Source organism: Oncorhynchus kisutch, linkage group LG29 (assembly GCF_002021735.2).
Source record: "Oncorhynchus kisutch isolate 150728-3 linkage group LG29, Okis_V2, whole genome shotgun sequence".
NCBI classification, from domain to species: Eukaryota; Metazoa; Chordata; class Actinopteri; order Salmoniformes; family Salmonidae; genus Oncorhynchus; species Oncorhynchus kisutch.
This window is the reverse complement of record NC_034202.2, coordinates 22942337-22957356: the sequence shown is the minus strand read 5'-3', so window position 1 is coordinate 22957356 and position 15020 is coordinate 22942337. Positions and strand designations below refer to the sequence as shown.

The following is a 15020-nucleotide window of genomic DNA, read 5'->3' as shown; positions in this document are numbered from 1 at the left end:
CACTGATATTTACACTTACGTGGTTAAAGAAGTACTGCAGCTGTTCATTGGCCAGGTTGATGCAGAGCTGCTCAAAACGGTTCACGGCAAAATTCTCAAACCCGAAAATGTCAAGGATACCTGTATTATATAACAAGAAAATAGAATGGTCAATCTGACATTGATCATCTCTGGTTGAGAAGACGAAAAACGTAAAAAGAGTTGTGGAATTTTGCTACATTTAAAGTTTCCCTTGAAACTGACCTATTTCATTCAGCTCAACGTCAAAGTCAACATTGGGAGCCAGCAGTTCGTTAACTTTACTGACAATCCAGCCGAATACTCTCCCATAAGCCACTTTGGCAATGGAGTCCCTGGCATCTGTAGATAAACACACAACAACAACATATTAACGGAGTCAAGTGCTCTTGAAAACACGATTAATAGTATTTCTATTTTGAGCTTCAGTTTATTTTTTTTCTTTCCCATTGATGCTAAAGCAGTCAGGCCTGGAGCGAGGCAAAAATAGTAAAGCCCCGTTTACTAGCTCAAATAGCCAACCAACCAGCCTGTTACTAACCCTTCGTAAACTTTCAGAAAGAACTATGCTTGACCAGATGCAATACCCTACTCAACAAATTGGATGCAGTCTATCACAGTGCAATCCGTTTTATCACCAAAGCCCCATATACTACCCACCATTGCGACCTGTACGCTCTCGTTGGCTGGCCCTCGCTTCATACTCGTCGCCAAACCCACTGGCTCCATGTCATCTACAAGACCCTGCTAGGTAAAGTCCCCCCTTATCTCAGCTCGCTGGTCACCATAGCATCTCCCACCTGTAGCACACGCTCCAGCAGGTATATCTCTCTAGTCACCCCCAAAACCAATTCTTTCTTTGGCCGCCTCTCCTTCCAGTTCTCTGCTGCCAATGACTGGAACGAACTACAAAAATCTCTGAAACTGGAAACACTTATCTCCCTCACTAGCTTTAAGCACCAACTGTCAGAGCAGCTCACAGATTACTGCACCTGTACATAGCCCACCTATAATTTAGCCCAAACAACTACCTCTTTCCCAACTGTATTTAATTTTAATTTATTTATTTATTTTGCTCCTTTGCACCCCATTATTTTTTATTTCTACTTTGCACATTCTTCCATTGCAAAACTACCATTCCAGTATTTTACTTGCTATATTGTATTTACTTTGCCATCATGGCCTTTTTTGCCTTTACCTCCCTTCTCACCTCATTTGCTCACATTGTATATAGACTTGTTTATACTGCATTATTGACTGTATGTTTGTTTTTACTCCATGTGTAACTCTGTGTCGTTTTATCTGTCGAACTGCTTTGCTTTATCTTGGCCAGGTCGCAATTGTAAATGAGAACTTGTTCTCAACTTGCCTACCTGGTTAAATAAAGGTAAAATAAAAAAATAAAAAAATAAAAAATATTTTACTATAAACAAATTGACAAGAGACTTTCAGCATGCTTATAGGGAAGGACATTCAACATGTACAGCACTTACACAAATGACTGATTGGCTGAGAGACATTTATGTTAAAAAAGTTTGTGGGAGCTGTTCTGTTAGACATCAGTGCGGCTTTTGACATTATCGATCGTAGTCTTCTGACGGAAAAACGTATGTGTTATGGCTTTACACCTGCTATATTGTGGATAAAGAGTTACCTGTCTAACAGAACACAGAGGATGTTCTTTAATGGAAGCCGCTCCAACATAATCCAGGTGGAATCAGGAATTCCCCAGGGCTCCTGCCCCTTACCTTTTTCAGTCTTTACTAATGACACGCCATTGGCCTTGAGTAAAGCCAGTGTATCTATGTATGCGGATGACTCAACACATGAGCTACTGAAATTACTGTAACACTTAAAGAGCTGTAGTTAGTTTTGGAATGGGTGGCAAGGAATAAGTTAGTCCTAAATATTTCAAAAACTAAAAGCATTGTATTTTGGACAAATCATTCACTAAACCGCAACTACATATTATAATAAATAAATGTGGAAATTGAGCAAGTTGAGGTGACTAAACTGCTAGGAGTAATCCTGGATTGTAAACTGTCATGGTCAAAACAATAGTAGCTAAGATGGGGAGAAGTCAGTCCATAATAAAGTGCTGCTCTGCCTTTTAAACAACAATATCAACAAGGCAGGTCCTAAAGGCTCTTGACTGTTCAGTCGTGTGGTCAGGTGCCACAAAGAGGGACATCGGAAAATTACAACCGACTCAGAAGAGGGCAGCACGACTGGCCCTTAAATGTAATAATAATAATAATAATTGTTAATATGCATGTCCATTTTTTCTTTATTTAAATACATCTCTAATGGCTCAAAGTGGAGGGATTGACATCGTCATTAATTGTTTTTGTAAGAAGTGTTGACATGCTGAATGCAGTGCGGTGTGTTTGAACTACTAGCACACAGCTCAGACACCCATGCATACCCCACAAGACATAAAGTTTTTCCTAGCCACCGTGCTTCAACACCTGCATTGCTTGCTGTTTGGGGTTTTAGGCTGGGTTTCTGTACAGCACTTTGAGATATCAGCTGATGTACGAAGGGCTATATAAATACATTTGATTTGATTTGTGCTCTCCAGTTTCATGGAAAGCCCAAATGAATGACAAAACTGGGTTCTAGAGGCCCTACAACAACAGTTAGTATCCATGGTGGTTAATACGGACTCAGGCCCTCCTTTCTAATGGCTAAGGTGATGTGGTAAGGGAAGCGGATCCTGGACCAGAGCTTTTCTCCTTACCCTCAGCCTGCTGCTGGTTGTGCAGCCTGCGGATGGCTTCTCCTCTCGTCACAGACAGAGTACAGGTCAGACTCCTCAGCAACTCCTCCTCCTGCACCCCAAACTGACCCTGAGAAGGCAAAATATTAAAAGGGATACGTCAGGATTTTGGCAATGATCCTTTATGATCTGTCATCTACTTCCCCAGAGTCATTTGTATGTCTCTAATCACCCCTGTTGCTAGCGTGCCCTAATCACCCCTGTTGCTAGCGTGCCCTAATCACCCCTGTTGCTAGCGTGCCCTAATCACCCCTGTTGCTAGCGTGCCCTAATCACCCCTGTTGCTAGCGTGCCCTAATCACCCCTGTTGCTAGCGTGCCCTAATCACCCCTGTTGCTAGCGTGCCCTAATTACCCCTGTTGCTAGCGTGCCCTAATCACCCCTGTTGCTAGCGTGCCCTAATCACCCCTGTTGCTAGCGTGCCCTAATCACCCCTGTTGCTAGCGTGCCCTAATCACCCCTGTTGCTAGCGTGCCCTAATCACCCCTGTTGCTAGCGTGCCCTAATCACCCCTGTTGCTAGCGTGCCCTAATCACCCCTGTTGCTAGCGTGCCCTAATCACCCCTATTGCTAATGTGCCCTAATCACCCCTGTTGCTAGAACCCAAATCCCTTCAGTATCCAGATCTGTGAAGATGTTTTGCTCATAATGATGACGATGAAAACTGGGCAAAGACCAGCTGATCCTGCGTCAGGTGGAAGTTAACCTAGCATCGTGAGCAGTACCTCTCCATTAAACTCCAAATATAGCCCCTCGTGACCCTGTGTCTTATCTAAGCTGGCCAGATGTTGCCTCAGCCCACTGCCGGCCTGGGAGGGCTGCTAATCAAGAGGGACAGTGGAGCAGGGTGCAATCAGTCATCTGTTTAAATTGAAGGCACGCACACACACGATCACCTGTTTAAATAGCATGTGGATCTATGCATACACAAACGAACAGACGCAGTAGAACGTTTAAATATCATGGACACACAAACTAGTTGAAAATAACACAAAGTGTCAAAACTGTCTCCATGAGCCAGCTGCTGTCCATGTTAGAAAGGTCAGAGGTGATTTTGTAAAGAAAGTACTGTAGTGATTGCCTCAAAAATCCCCTTGTTTGATTTTACCATGTATGCTCAGGACTGATAATCAACAGTTTCTTCCCCTTAGCTTAGTCGTTGGACCCCTTCCTTCTGCTGTATAAACCACTATCAGATGACTCTTCTACTGTAAACTGTTGATTGGAACTGTTCTTGTAGTTGATATTTTGCTATGTCAATACCACTGATGAACATTTATGGAGGAAAAGGGAAAAAATGCCTACTGCAATCTTAGAAAACACCAACAGGTCAATAAGTAAACTGCATATGTTAACAGAAGCTGCTACCAAACGAGGCCAAATGGAATTAAATGTTTATTTTATTTAACTAGGCAAGTCAGTTAAGAACAAATTCTTATTTACAATGACGGCCTTCCCCGGACAAACCCTAACGACGCTGAGCTAATTGTGCGCCGCCCTATGGGACTCCCAATCCTGTCCGGTTGTGATACAGCCTGGAATCGAACTATTCATGAATCTATTGGTTTGGCAGTACCATCCTCTTACGTTCGTAATAATTGATACTGCCAGACTAGCCATTTCCTTGAGCAAAATAAATAATGGCAAAGAAGGAGTGGAGGAGGATGTAGACTCACAGCTGTGGCTTTGAGCCAGCCCATGGACTTGCCAGTGACCCTGAGCACATCGGTCTCTGTGGGCTCAAACATGATGTTTCCCAAAGACAGGATCCCTGCCAGGATAGTCATCATGTCTACCTTCTCCTGATGACACAACATATACACAATCAGTCCATCTGTCAGTCAATCAATTGGTCATTTATCAACTGGTTAATAACATCTAACAATTTGTTTATCAGTCAATCAACCAATTAGTCCAACAAAGTACAATCAGATTCAGATGTTGTCCTCATGGCTGTAATACTGCAAACGGATGGATGAGAAAGAGTTTCAGAGAGGTCTTACCTGTTCCTGAAATCCCACCATGTCCATTGCGTTACACACTTCACTGTACTTCTCCCCCCATTTCCTCACTATGTCCTCAGAGCCGTACCGCCCATTCAGATACCTGACAGACACAGCCACAGAAACACATTTATACAGATCTGATGAGTGAGCACAGAACACACACACAGGTTACATATGTAGGGGGCATAATGGTCAACGCATTATGCATATCTGATTGACAAACACTTTGAGGCTTCTACATTGCTGCACTGTATCATAGGGCACTACATCATAGCAGGACAGCCACTATCACAGGGCACAGCAACTGACTGCATCATAGGGCACTACAACATAGCGGGGTAGCCACTATCGTAGGGCACAACAACTGACTGCATCATAGGGCACAACAACATAGCAGGGTAGCCACTATCACAGGGCACAACAACTGACTGCATCATAGGGCACAACAACATAGCAGGGTAGCCACTATCACAGGGCACAACAACTGACTGCATCATAGGGCACAACAACTCACTGCATCATTGGGCACAACAACATAGCAGGACAGTCACTATCGTAGGGCACAGCAACTGACTGCATCATAGGGCACAGCAACTGACTGCATCATAGGGCAAAACAACATAGCAGGACAGTCACTATCGTAGGGCACAGCAACTGACTGCATCATAGGGCACAACAACATAGCAGGGTAGCCACTATCACAGGGCACAGCAACTGACTGCATCATAGGGCACTACAACATAGCAGGGTAGCCACTATCGTAGGGCACAACAACTGACTGCATCATAGGGCACAACAACATAGCAGGGTAGCCACTATCACAGGGCACAACAACTGACTGCATCATAGGGCACAACAACATAGCAGGGTAGCCACTATCACAGGGCACAACAACTGACTGCATCATAGGGCACAACAACTCACTGCATCATTGGGCACAACAACATAGCAGGACAGTCACTATCGTAGGGCACAGCAACTGACTGCATCATAGGGCACAACAACATAGCAGGGTAGCCACTATCGCAGGGCACAGCAACTGACTGCATCATAGGGCACAACAACATAGCAGGACAGCCACTATCGTAGGGCACAGCAACTCACTGCATCATAGGGCACTACAACATAGCAGGACAGCCACTATCGTAGGGCACAGCAACTCACTGCATCATAGGGCACAACAACATAGCAGGGTAGCCACTATCACAGGGCACAGCAACTGACTGCATCATAGGGCACAACAACATAGCAAGGTAGCCACTATCGCAGGGAACAACAACTGACTGCCTCATAGGGCACAACAACTGACTGCATCATAGGGAACAACAACTGACTGCATCATAGGGCACAACAACTGACTGCATCATAGGGCACAACAACTGACTGCATCATAGGGCACTACAACATAGCAGGGTAGCCACTATCGCAGGGCACAACAACTGACTGCATCATAGGACACAACCACTGACTGCATCATAGGGCACAACAACTGACTGCATCATAGGGCACAACAACTGACTGCATCATAGGGCACAACAACTGACTGCATCATAGGGCACTACAAACACCACATTGTTTAAATAACTAGCATTTCACTCCAGGCCTAGGCCTGTTCAACTGTCAAGAAGAAATGAAATACAAGTAGCATACACCTACTGAACAACACTGGGAACTATATGTGGTCTCTATTTGTATAAGCCATAAGAACCAAAAAAGGCAGGAAGGAACATTAAGACTAGATATCAGAGTTCCAAAACAAAAACCTTGGTTTATGTCAGGAAAATAAAAAAATTAATTATTACAGTGTGACCCTATGACTCTGTGGAAATGTCTAACTTCCCAGACCACACCCACAGAGTCATCACTACCTGTGGAGGAAACATTGCAGAATGATAAAATCACAGTGGACCCACCTGTACTGCGTGGGGTCCAGGAGGCCATACATGTCTTTGTCCTCCGGGGAGATGCCCGCCAGCATGCAGTAGAAGATATGGAAGTTTCTCTCGCCCTCATCCTGGTGGACCACACGAGACTTCTCCAGGAGGTACTCGTTGATCTTAGCTCCTATTACTGTTAAGAGCACAGCACCACACACAAGGACACACACAGGATCAAGTCATGCTACATGTCTGTCGTATCAATGCAATCACCACATACATTTAGTATATAAATAAACAAATATGAACATAAGTACACACAATATATGAATACACTGTCACACACACACACACACACACACACACACCACCCCCCCACCCACCTGAGGAGTTGTGGAAGCGCAGCTGAATGTACTTCCCGAAGCGACTGCTGTTGTCATTCATCACAGTCTGGGCATTGCCAAAGGCCTCCAGCAGAGGATTCACCTAGAAATACCATACACCACAAGAACTTACATCATGGTGATCCTACATGGAGCCAGGAGTTTAACATTTCCAAGCCCTAATCACAAGACATCCATGATGTATATTAGAGTGTGACGGTTTATTCAAGGACAACCACCACCCGGGCCACTGCCCATTCACACTGCTGCCATCCAGAAGGCGAGGTCAGTACAGGTGCATCAAAGCTGGGACCGAGAGACTGAAAAGCAGCTTCTATCTCAAGGCCAATAGACTGCTAAACAGCCATCACTAACACAGAGAGGCTGCTGCTTACATTGAGACACAATCACTGGCCACTTCAATAAAATGGATCACTAGTCACTTTAAACAAATGCCACTTTAATAATGTTTACATATCTTACAAGTACAACAAGTGTAGACCTTACCGTGAAGTAAGCATTTCACGGTAAGGTCTACACTTGTTGAATCTGGCACATGTAACAAATCAAGTTTAATTTGATGTATATACTGTATTTTGTAACTTCTATTGCACCTTGCCTATGCAGTTCGGCAATCGCTCATCCATATAAACTCAGCACAAAAATTAACCGTCCCTTTTTCAGGACCCTGTCTTTCAAAGATCATTTTTAAAAAATCAAAATAACTTCACAGATCTTCATTGTAAAGGGTTTAAACACAGTTTCCCATGCTTGTTCAATAACCATACACCTAACTAACATCTCACAGCAAGACCTGGCAAATCTGGTGCAGTCCACGAGGAGATACACTGCAGTACTTAATGCAGCTGGTGGCCACACCAGATACCGACTGTTACTTTTGATTTTGACCCCCCCCCCCTTTGTTCAGGGACACATTATTCCATTTATGTTAGTCACGTCTGTGAAACTTGTTCAGTTTATGTCTCCGTTGTTGAATCTTATGTAAACACAAATATTTACACATGTTAAGCTTTTAGCTGAAAATAAAACGCAGTTCATTCAGTGAGAGGACGTTTCTTTTTTTGCCAAGTTTACTTTACATGTACAGTCGTGGCCAAAAGTTTTGAGAATGACAAATATTAATTTCCACAAAGGTTGCTGCTTCAGTGTCTTTAGATGTTATTGTCAGATGTTACTATGGGATACTGAAGTATAATTACAAGCATTTCATAAGTGTCAAAGGCTTTTATTGACAATTACATGAAGTTGATATTTGCAGTGTTGACCCTACTTTTTCAAGACTTCTGCAATCTGCCCTGGCATGCTGTCATTTAACTTCTGGGCAACATCCTGACTGATGGCAGCCCATTCTTGCATAATCAATGCTTAGAGTTTGTCCGAATGTGTGGGGTTTAACAAAATATCAATGTTTTGTTCCCCGAGCCACTTAGTTATCACTTTTGCCTTATGGCATGGTGCTCCATCATGCTGGAAAAGGCATTGTTCGTCACCTAAACTGTTCCTGGACGGTTGGGAAAAGTTGCTCTCGGAGGATGTGTTGGTACCATTTTTTATTCATGGCTGTGTTCTTAGGCAAAATTGTGAGTGAGCCCACTCCCTTGGCTGAGAAGCAACCCCACACATGAATGGTCTCTGGATGCTTTACTGTTGGCATGACACATGACTGATGGTAGCGCTCACCTTGTCTTCTCCGGACAAGCTTTTTTTCTGGATGCCCCAAAGGGGATTCATCAGAGAAAATGACTTTACCCCAGTCCTCAACAGTCCAATCCCTGTACCTTTTGCAGAATATCAGTCTGTCCCTGATGTGTTTCCTGGAGAGAAGTGGCTTCTTTGCTTCCCTTCTTGACACCAGGCCATCCTCCAAAAGTCTTCGCCTCACTGTGTGTGCAGATGCACTCACACCTGCCGGCTGCCATTCCTGAGCAAGCTCTGTAGAGGTGGTGCAGCTGAATCAACATCAGGAGACGGTCCTGGCGCTTGCTGGACTTTCTTGGGCGCCCTGAAGCCTTCTTCACAGCAACTGAACCGCTCTCCTTGAAGTTCTTGATGATCCGATAAATGGTTGACTTAGGTGTAATCTTACTGGCAGCAATATCCTTGCCTGTGAAGCCCTTTTTGTGCAAAGCAATGATGACGGCACGTGTTTCCTTGCAGTTAACCATGATTGACAGAGGAAGAACAATGATTCCAAGCACCCCCCTCCTTTTGAAGCTTTCAGTCTGTTAATCGAACTCAAATCAGCATGACAGAGTGATCTCCAGCCTTGTCCTCGTCAACACTCACACCTGTGTTAACGAAAGAATCACTGACATGATGTCAGCTGGTCCTTTTGTGGCAGGGCTGAAATGCAGTGGAAATGTTTTTGGGGTATTCAGTTCATTTGCATGGCAAAGATGGACTTTGCAATTCATCTGATCACTCTTCATAACATTCTGGAGTATATGCAAATTGCCATCATACAATCTGAGGCAGCAGACTTTGTGAATATTAATGTGTGACATTCTCAAAACTTTTGGCCACGACTGTACAGTTGAAGTCGGAAGTTTACATACACCTTAGCCAAATATATTTAAACTCAGTTTCTCATATTCCTGACATTTAATCATTGTAAAAATTCCCTGTCAAAGGGTGAGTCAGGATCACCACTTTATTTTAAGAATTTGAAATGTCAAAATAGAAAAGAGAATTACTTATTCCAGCTTTTATTTCTTTCATCACATTCCCAGTGGGTAAGAAGTTTACATACACTCAATTAGTATTTGGTAGCGTTGCCTTTAAGTTGTTTAACTTGGGTCAAATGTTTCGGGCAGCCTTCCACAAGCTTCCCACAATAAGTTGGGGGAATTTTGGACCATTCCTCCTAACAGAGCTGGTGTAACTGAGTCAGGTTTGTAGGCCTCCTTGCTTGCACACACTTTTTCAGGTTCTGCCCACATATTTTCTGTAGGATTGAGGTCAGGGCTTTGTGATAGCCACTCCAATACCTCGACTTGGTTGTCCTTAAGCCATTTTGCCACAACTTTGGAAGTATGCTTGGGGTCATTGTCCATTTGTAAGACCCATTTGCAACCAAGCTTTAACTTCCTGGCTGATGTCTTGAGATGTTGCTTCAATATATCCACAATTTTCTTCCCTCATGATGCCATCTATTTTGCGAAGTGCACCAGTCCCTCCTGCTGCAAAGCACCCCCACAACATGATGCTGCCACCCCCGTGCTTCACAGTTGGGATCGTGTTCGTCTGCTTGCAAGCCTCCCCCTTTTTCCTCCAAACATAACGATGGTCATTATGGTCAAACAGTTCTATTTTTGTTTCATCAGATCAGAGGACATTTCTCCAAAAAGTACGATCTTTGTCCCCATGTGCAGTTGTAAACGTACTCTGGCTTTTTTAATGGCGGTTTTGGAGCAATGGCTTCTTGCTTGCTGAGCGGCCTTTCAGGTTATGTCGATATAGGATCTGTTTCCTCCAGCATCTCACAAGGTCCTTGCTGTTGTTCTGGGATTGATTTGCACTTTTCGCACAAAAGTACATTCATCTCTAGAAGAAAGAACGCGTCTCCTTCCTGATTGGTATGACAGCTGTGTGGTCCCATGGTGTTTATACTTGCGTACTATTGTTTGTACAGATGAACGTGGTACCTTCAGGAGTTTGGAAATTGCTCCCAAGACTTGTGGAGGTCTACAATTTACAATTTTATTTCTGAGGTCTTGGCTGATTTCTTTTGATTTTCCCATGATGTCAAGTAAAGAGGCACTGAGTTTGAAGGTAGGCCTTGAAATACATCCATGGGTACACCTCCAATTGACTCAAATGATGTCAATTAGCCAGAAGCTAATCAGAAGCTTCTAAAGCCATGAAATCTTCTGGAATTTTCCAAGCTGTTTAAAGGCACAGTCAACCTAGTGTATGTAAACTTCTGACCCACTGGAATTGTGATACAGTGAATTATAAGTGAAATAAACTGTCTGTAAACAATTGTTGTTAAAATTACTTGTGTCATGCACAAAGTAGATGTCCTAACTGACTTGCCAAACTATAGTTTGTTAACAAGAAATTTGTGGAGTGGTTGAAAAACAAGTGTTAATGACTATCCTAAGTGTCTGTAAACTTCCGACTTCAACTGTACATATTCTCATTCACCTCTCTAGATTTGAGTGTATTAGGTAGTTGTATGGAAATTGTTAGATTACTTGTTAGTTTTTACTGCAGTCGGAACTAGAAGCACAAGCATCACTACACTCGCATTAACATCTGCTAACCATGTGTATGTGACCAATAAAACGTGATTTGATCATAGCCTCTCGTGCCAGATGGCCTAAGTATCAAAACACACTAAGGGTTGTATCATCTGATAAACAAGGGAAGAATGATAGCATTGTTCTCTGGATGCAATACATTACAGAATTCATGACCAGTGAAACCTTTCACTTGTTTCCTGACTAGTAAAGAGCATGACATTTAAGGATGTGGTACTTTGAAACCAAGATATCACAATAGCAGAGGAGCAAGGTCAAGAGTTTTCCCCAGGGGAAATTAATACTAAAGTTAAAATGTCATTGGATTAATGTGTAAATTACTGATATATAGACACCTCAGGAGAATGAAGGAAGTGAAAGTTGGACGAGGAATACAATGCATTTATTCAGGGAAAACTGATGGCATATTGAAGCTATAAAACACTTTGTAACATCTCCTTCAACTCGATATAACTAAATTACAAGTCATGTCAGTGTGTTGAACTCTAGCAGGCCATCAAAAATGTGCTGGTGATGTCTTATCAACCTGTGTGCAAAAGTTAACAAATGAACATTATCAAACATATAAAAGAATGCAGCAAGAGCAATATACTTGTTTTTAAACAATAATGCAAACACATGATTGTAATGAAACCAACGTCCTGGCTGTGACCACAATGAGGGGATTGCATGCCGAGGTAGGAGTAAATGACACAGGATTTCCTGTTAGCTTTTCAACATATTTCACTCTCAAAGTTCTCACTTTCCCCACCCCGTCAATTACCAGGCAGTCAGAGAGGGTAGAAGTACCATGTACCAACAATACCATGTACTTGTTCCAGGGACCACTTTTAAGTACAATGAATGAAACATAATTGTATGGTGTGAAAAGTGGCTTATGAAAAAGTGTTTGCATTATGAATGTTTACTTGGACTCAGTGAACCTACGATTGTCTCAAACTCATCAGAAGACCGCAGCAGAACAGCAGGGGGAAATGGAAGATGTGAAACTCTGGAAAATATGTTTTATTGACTGCTGGAACTCTGTACTCTCCCAATTATCCCTGCTCTGCAGACACGCAAGCAAACCATTACGTGGCATAGAAAAAGTAGTGACTTTGAACATGTGGCTACAGTATATCTGGAAACCCATATTACCATTCTTACTCTGTTTTTTAGTGGTCAGTTGAACTGCATTTTCCACTGTTCCAAAAAGGTCTAGAATACTTAATCAGCACCCTGCCTGAAGAGAACATGCAGCTGTAACACTTGTGAGAATAACCAGCGAATGTACAGTACATTACAGAATACTGACCTAAGCCATACAAGCTAATCAAATCCATGTCTACTCCAACCACATGTACCCCGAAATAACATCAGTGTAATAAAAAGTGTTGTCAAACACAGCCTTTCTCTGAACCCTAGCTCACAGCCAAGGAGCCAGCCAAATCACTCCCACCAAGTCCCAGTGATGCAATTCCCACACTTCCTAGTTTTCCTCGAGGCCCTCAGTCTCATCCCGTATCCCACAGAGAACTTCTCGTACCATGAGACAGGCGTGAGAAAACAGGGGCCGGAAAGTAACGTCGGTCAAGTCTGTGTGTTTACCATAGTAATCATCACAGTGGTCAAAAAGAGGAAGAAAAGTAAAACATCCATGATGTTATGATATTCTGTTTGAGATTTCAAAATGGTAGGAAGGAAGTGTCTCTTGGGTTGTGGCAGAAATCCAGAAACGTGGTTGTGTGTATTTGGTCCGTCACAAGAAAATTCTAAAGCTTTTAATTTCGGTCACAATGAGAACAAGTTTGGTAACCAATGCAACACAGTGGACCGTACATCCAAAGGGATGTGCATTAGATCATACTTCTCCAATATCAAAGCAGATAATAACCTTTGGTCATGATGGAAGACAATCCTACAACATAATACTGTATCTGTAGCCATTAGATAAGGTTATCATAGCATCACTTGATTGATGCTATATCACTTTCAACTATCACTGAACGCTACTATGAATGAGGGGGAATACACAGCATAGTTAATACAACAGAAGATGGTCTCTCTCTCCTGCCCCCTTCCCCTCAAGCGGTCAACAATGCTGAACAGGGGCGCAACTTTGGTTTCAGAAGTGAGGGAGGGATTAAAATGTTTTTTTTTACCCAGTCGGATGCACACTCCAAAAACAGCCTACCCGACCACTCGGAGGCGGCCGCATGGTCCTAAAGCACACCGTTTCCCTGTTTTATACCACATTCCAATGATAAGACTGAGGGGGACAAATCATATTTCAGAATGCGGGCCCCACGTCCTCAATCTACACACAATACCCTACAATGACAGAGAAAACAGGTTTACATTTTTGCACGTTACATTTTTATTTATTTAAATGAAATAACTTATTTACATAAGTATTTATAGACCCTTTGGACATGATTTGGAAAGGCGCACAAACCTGTCTATATAACAAGGTCCCACAGTTGACAGTGTATGTCAGATCAAAAACCAAGCCAAGAGGTTGAAGTAAATGCTCCATAGCCCTTCCATACAGGATTGTGTTAGGGCACAGATCTGGGGAAGGGTACCAAAACATTTCTGCAGCATTGAAGGTCCCCAAGAACACAGTGGCCTCCATCATTCGTACATGGAAGAGGTTTGGAACCACCAAGACTCTTCCCTAGAGCTGGCTGCCCAACAAACTGAGCAATTGGGGGAGAAGGGACTTGGTCAGGGAGGTAACCAAGAACCCTGATGGTCACTGACAGAGTTTCTCTGTGGAGATGGGAGAACCTTCCAGAAGGACAACCATCTCTGCAGCAATCCACCAATAAGGCCTTTATGATAAGAGTGGCCAGATGGAAGCTACCCCTCAGGAAAATGGACGACATCCCGCCTGAAGGAACCTAAAGGACTCTCCAACCATAAGAAACAAGATTCTCTGGTCTGATGAAATGAAGATTGAACTCTTTGGCCTGAATGCCAAGCATCTGGAGGAAACGTGGCAACATCCTACCGTGAAGCATGGGTGGCAGCATCATGCCGTGGGGATGTTTTTCAGCGGCTTGGACTGGGAGACTAGTCAGGATCGAGGGAAAGACGAACGGAACAAAGTACAGAGAGATCCTTGATGAAAACCTGCTCCAGAGCACTCAGGACCTCAGACTGGGGCGAAGGTTCACCTTCCAACAGGACAACGACCCTAAGCACACAGCCAAGAGAAGAGAATACAGGAGTGGCTTCGGGCCAAGTCTCTGAATGTCCTTGAGTGGCCCAGCCAGAGCCTGGACTTGAACCCGATCGAACATCTGTGGAAAGGCCTGAAAATAACTATGCAGCGATGCTCCCCATCCAGCCTGCCTGCCAGATTGGCAGAGAAGAATGGGAGAAACTCCCCAAATACAGGTGTGCCAAGCTTGTAGCGTCAAACCCAATTAGACTTGAGGCTGTAATTGCTGCCAAAGGTCCTTCAACAAAGTAAAGGGTCTGAATACTTATGTAAGTGTGATACTTCTAAAAACCTGTTTTTGATTTGTCAGTATGGGGGTGTTCTGTGTAGACTGATGAAGGGAAGAAAACAATTGAATACATTTTAGAATAAGGCTGTAACTAACAATGTAGAAAAAGTCAAGGAGCCTGAATACTTTCCAAATGCATAGGCATAAAATGGTAGTAAAATCCACAATTAGTTTTTGTAG

General features: G+C 43.2%; 1 protein-coding gene across 3 annotated transcripts in view; it reads right to left on the bottom strand.

Annotated features, from left to right (window-relative positions):
* LOC109874052 (myosin-IIIb) overlaps positions 1-15020 on the bottom strand; it is a 45790-nt gene that overhangs the window by 18255 nt on the left and 12515 nt on the right. For all 3 annotated transcript variants that reach the window (XR_002252661.2, XM_020465801.2, XM_020465802.2), the window contains 7 exons: positions 7064-7166; positions 6717-6873; positions 4801-4903; positions 4474-4599; positions 2759-2867; positions 244-360; positions 20-120 (listed from right to left, as the gene is read on the bottom strand). Coding sequence is in view for 2 of the 3 variants with exons in the window: in XM_020465801.2 (XP_020321390.1) it covers positions 20-120; positions 244-360; positions 2759-2867; positions 4474-4599; positions 4801-4903; positions 6717-6873; positions 7064-7166 (816 nt within the window). In the remaining variant the exon portion in view is untranslated. The remainder of the gene's footprint in view (positions 1-19; positions 121-243; positions 361-2758; positions 2868-4473; positions 4600-4800; positions 4904-6716; positions 6874-7063; positions 7167-15020) is intronic.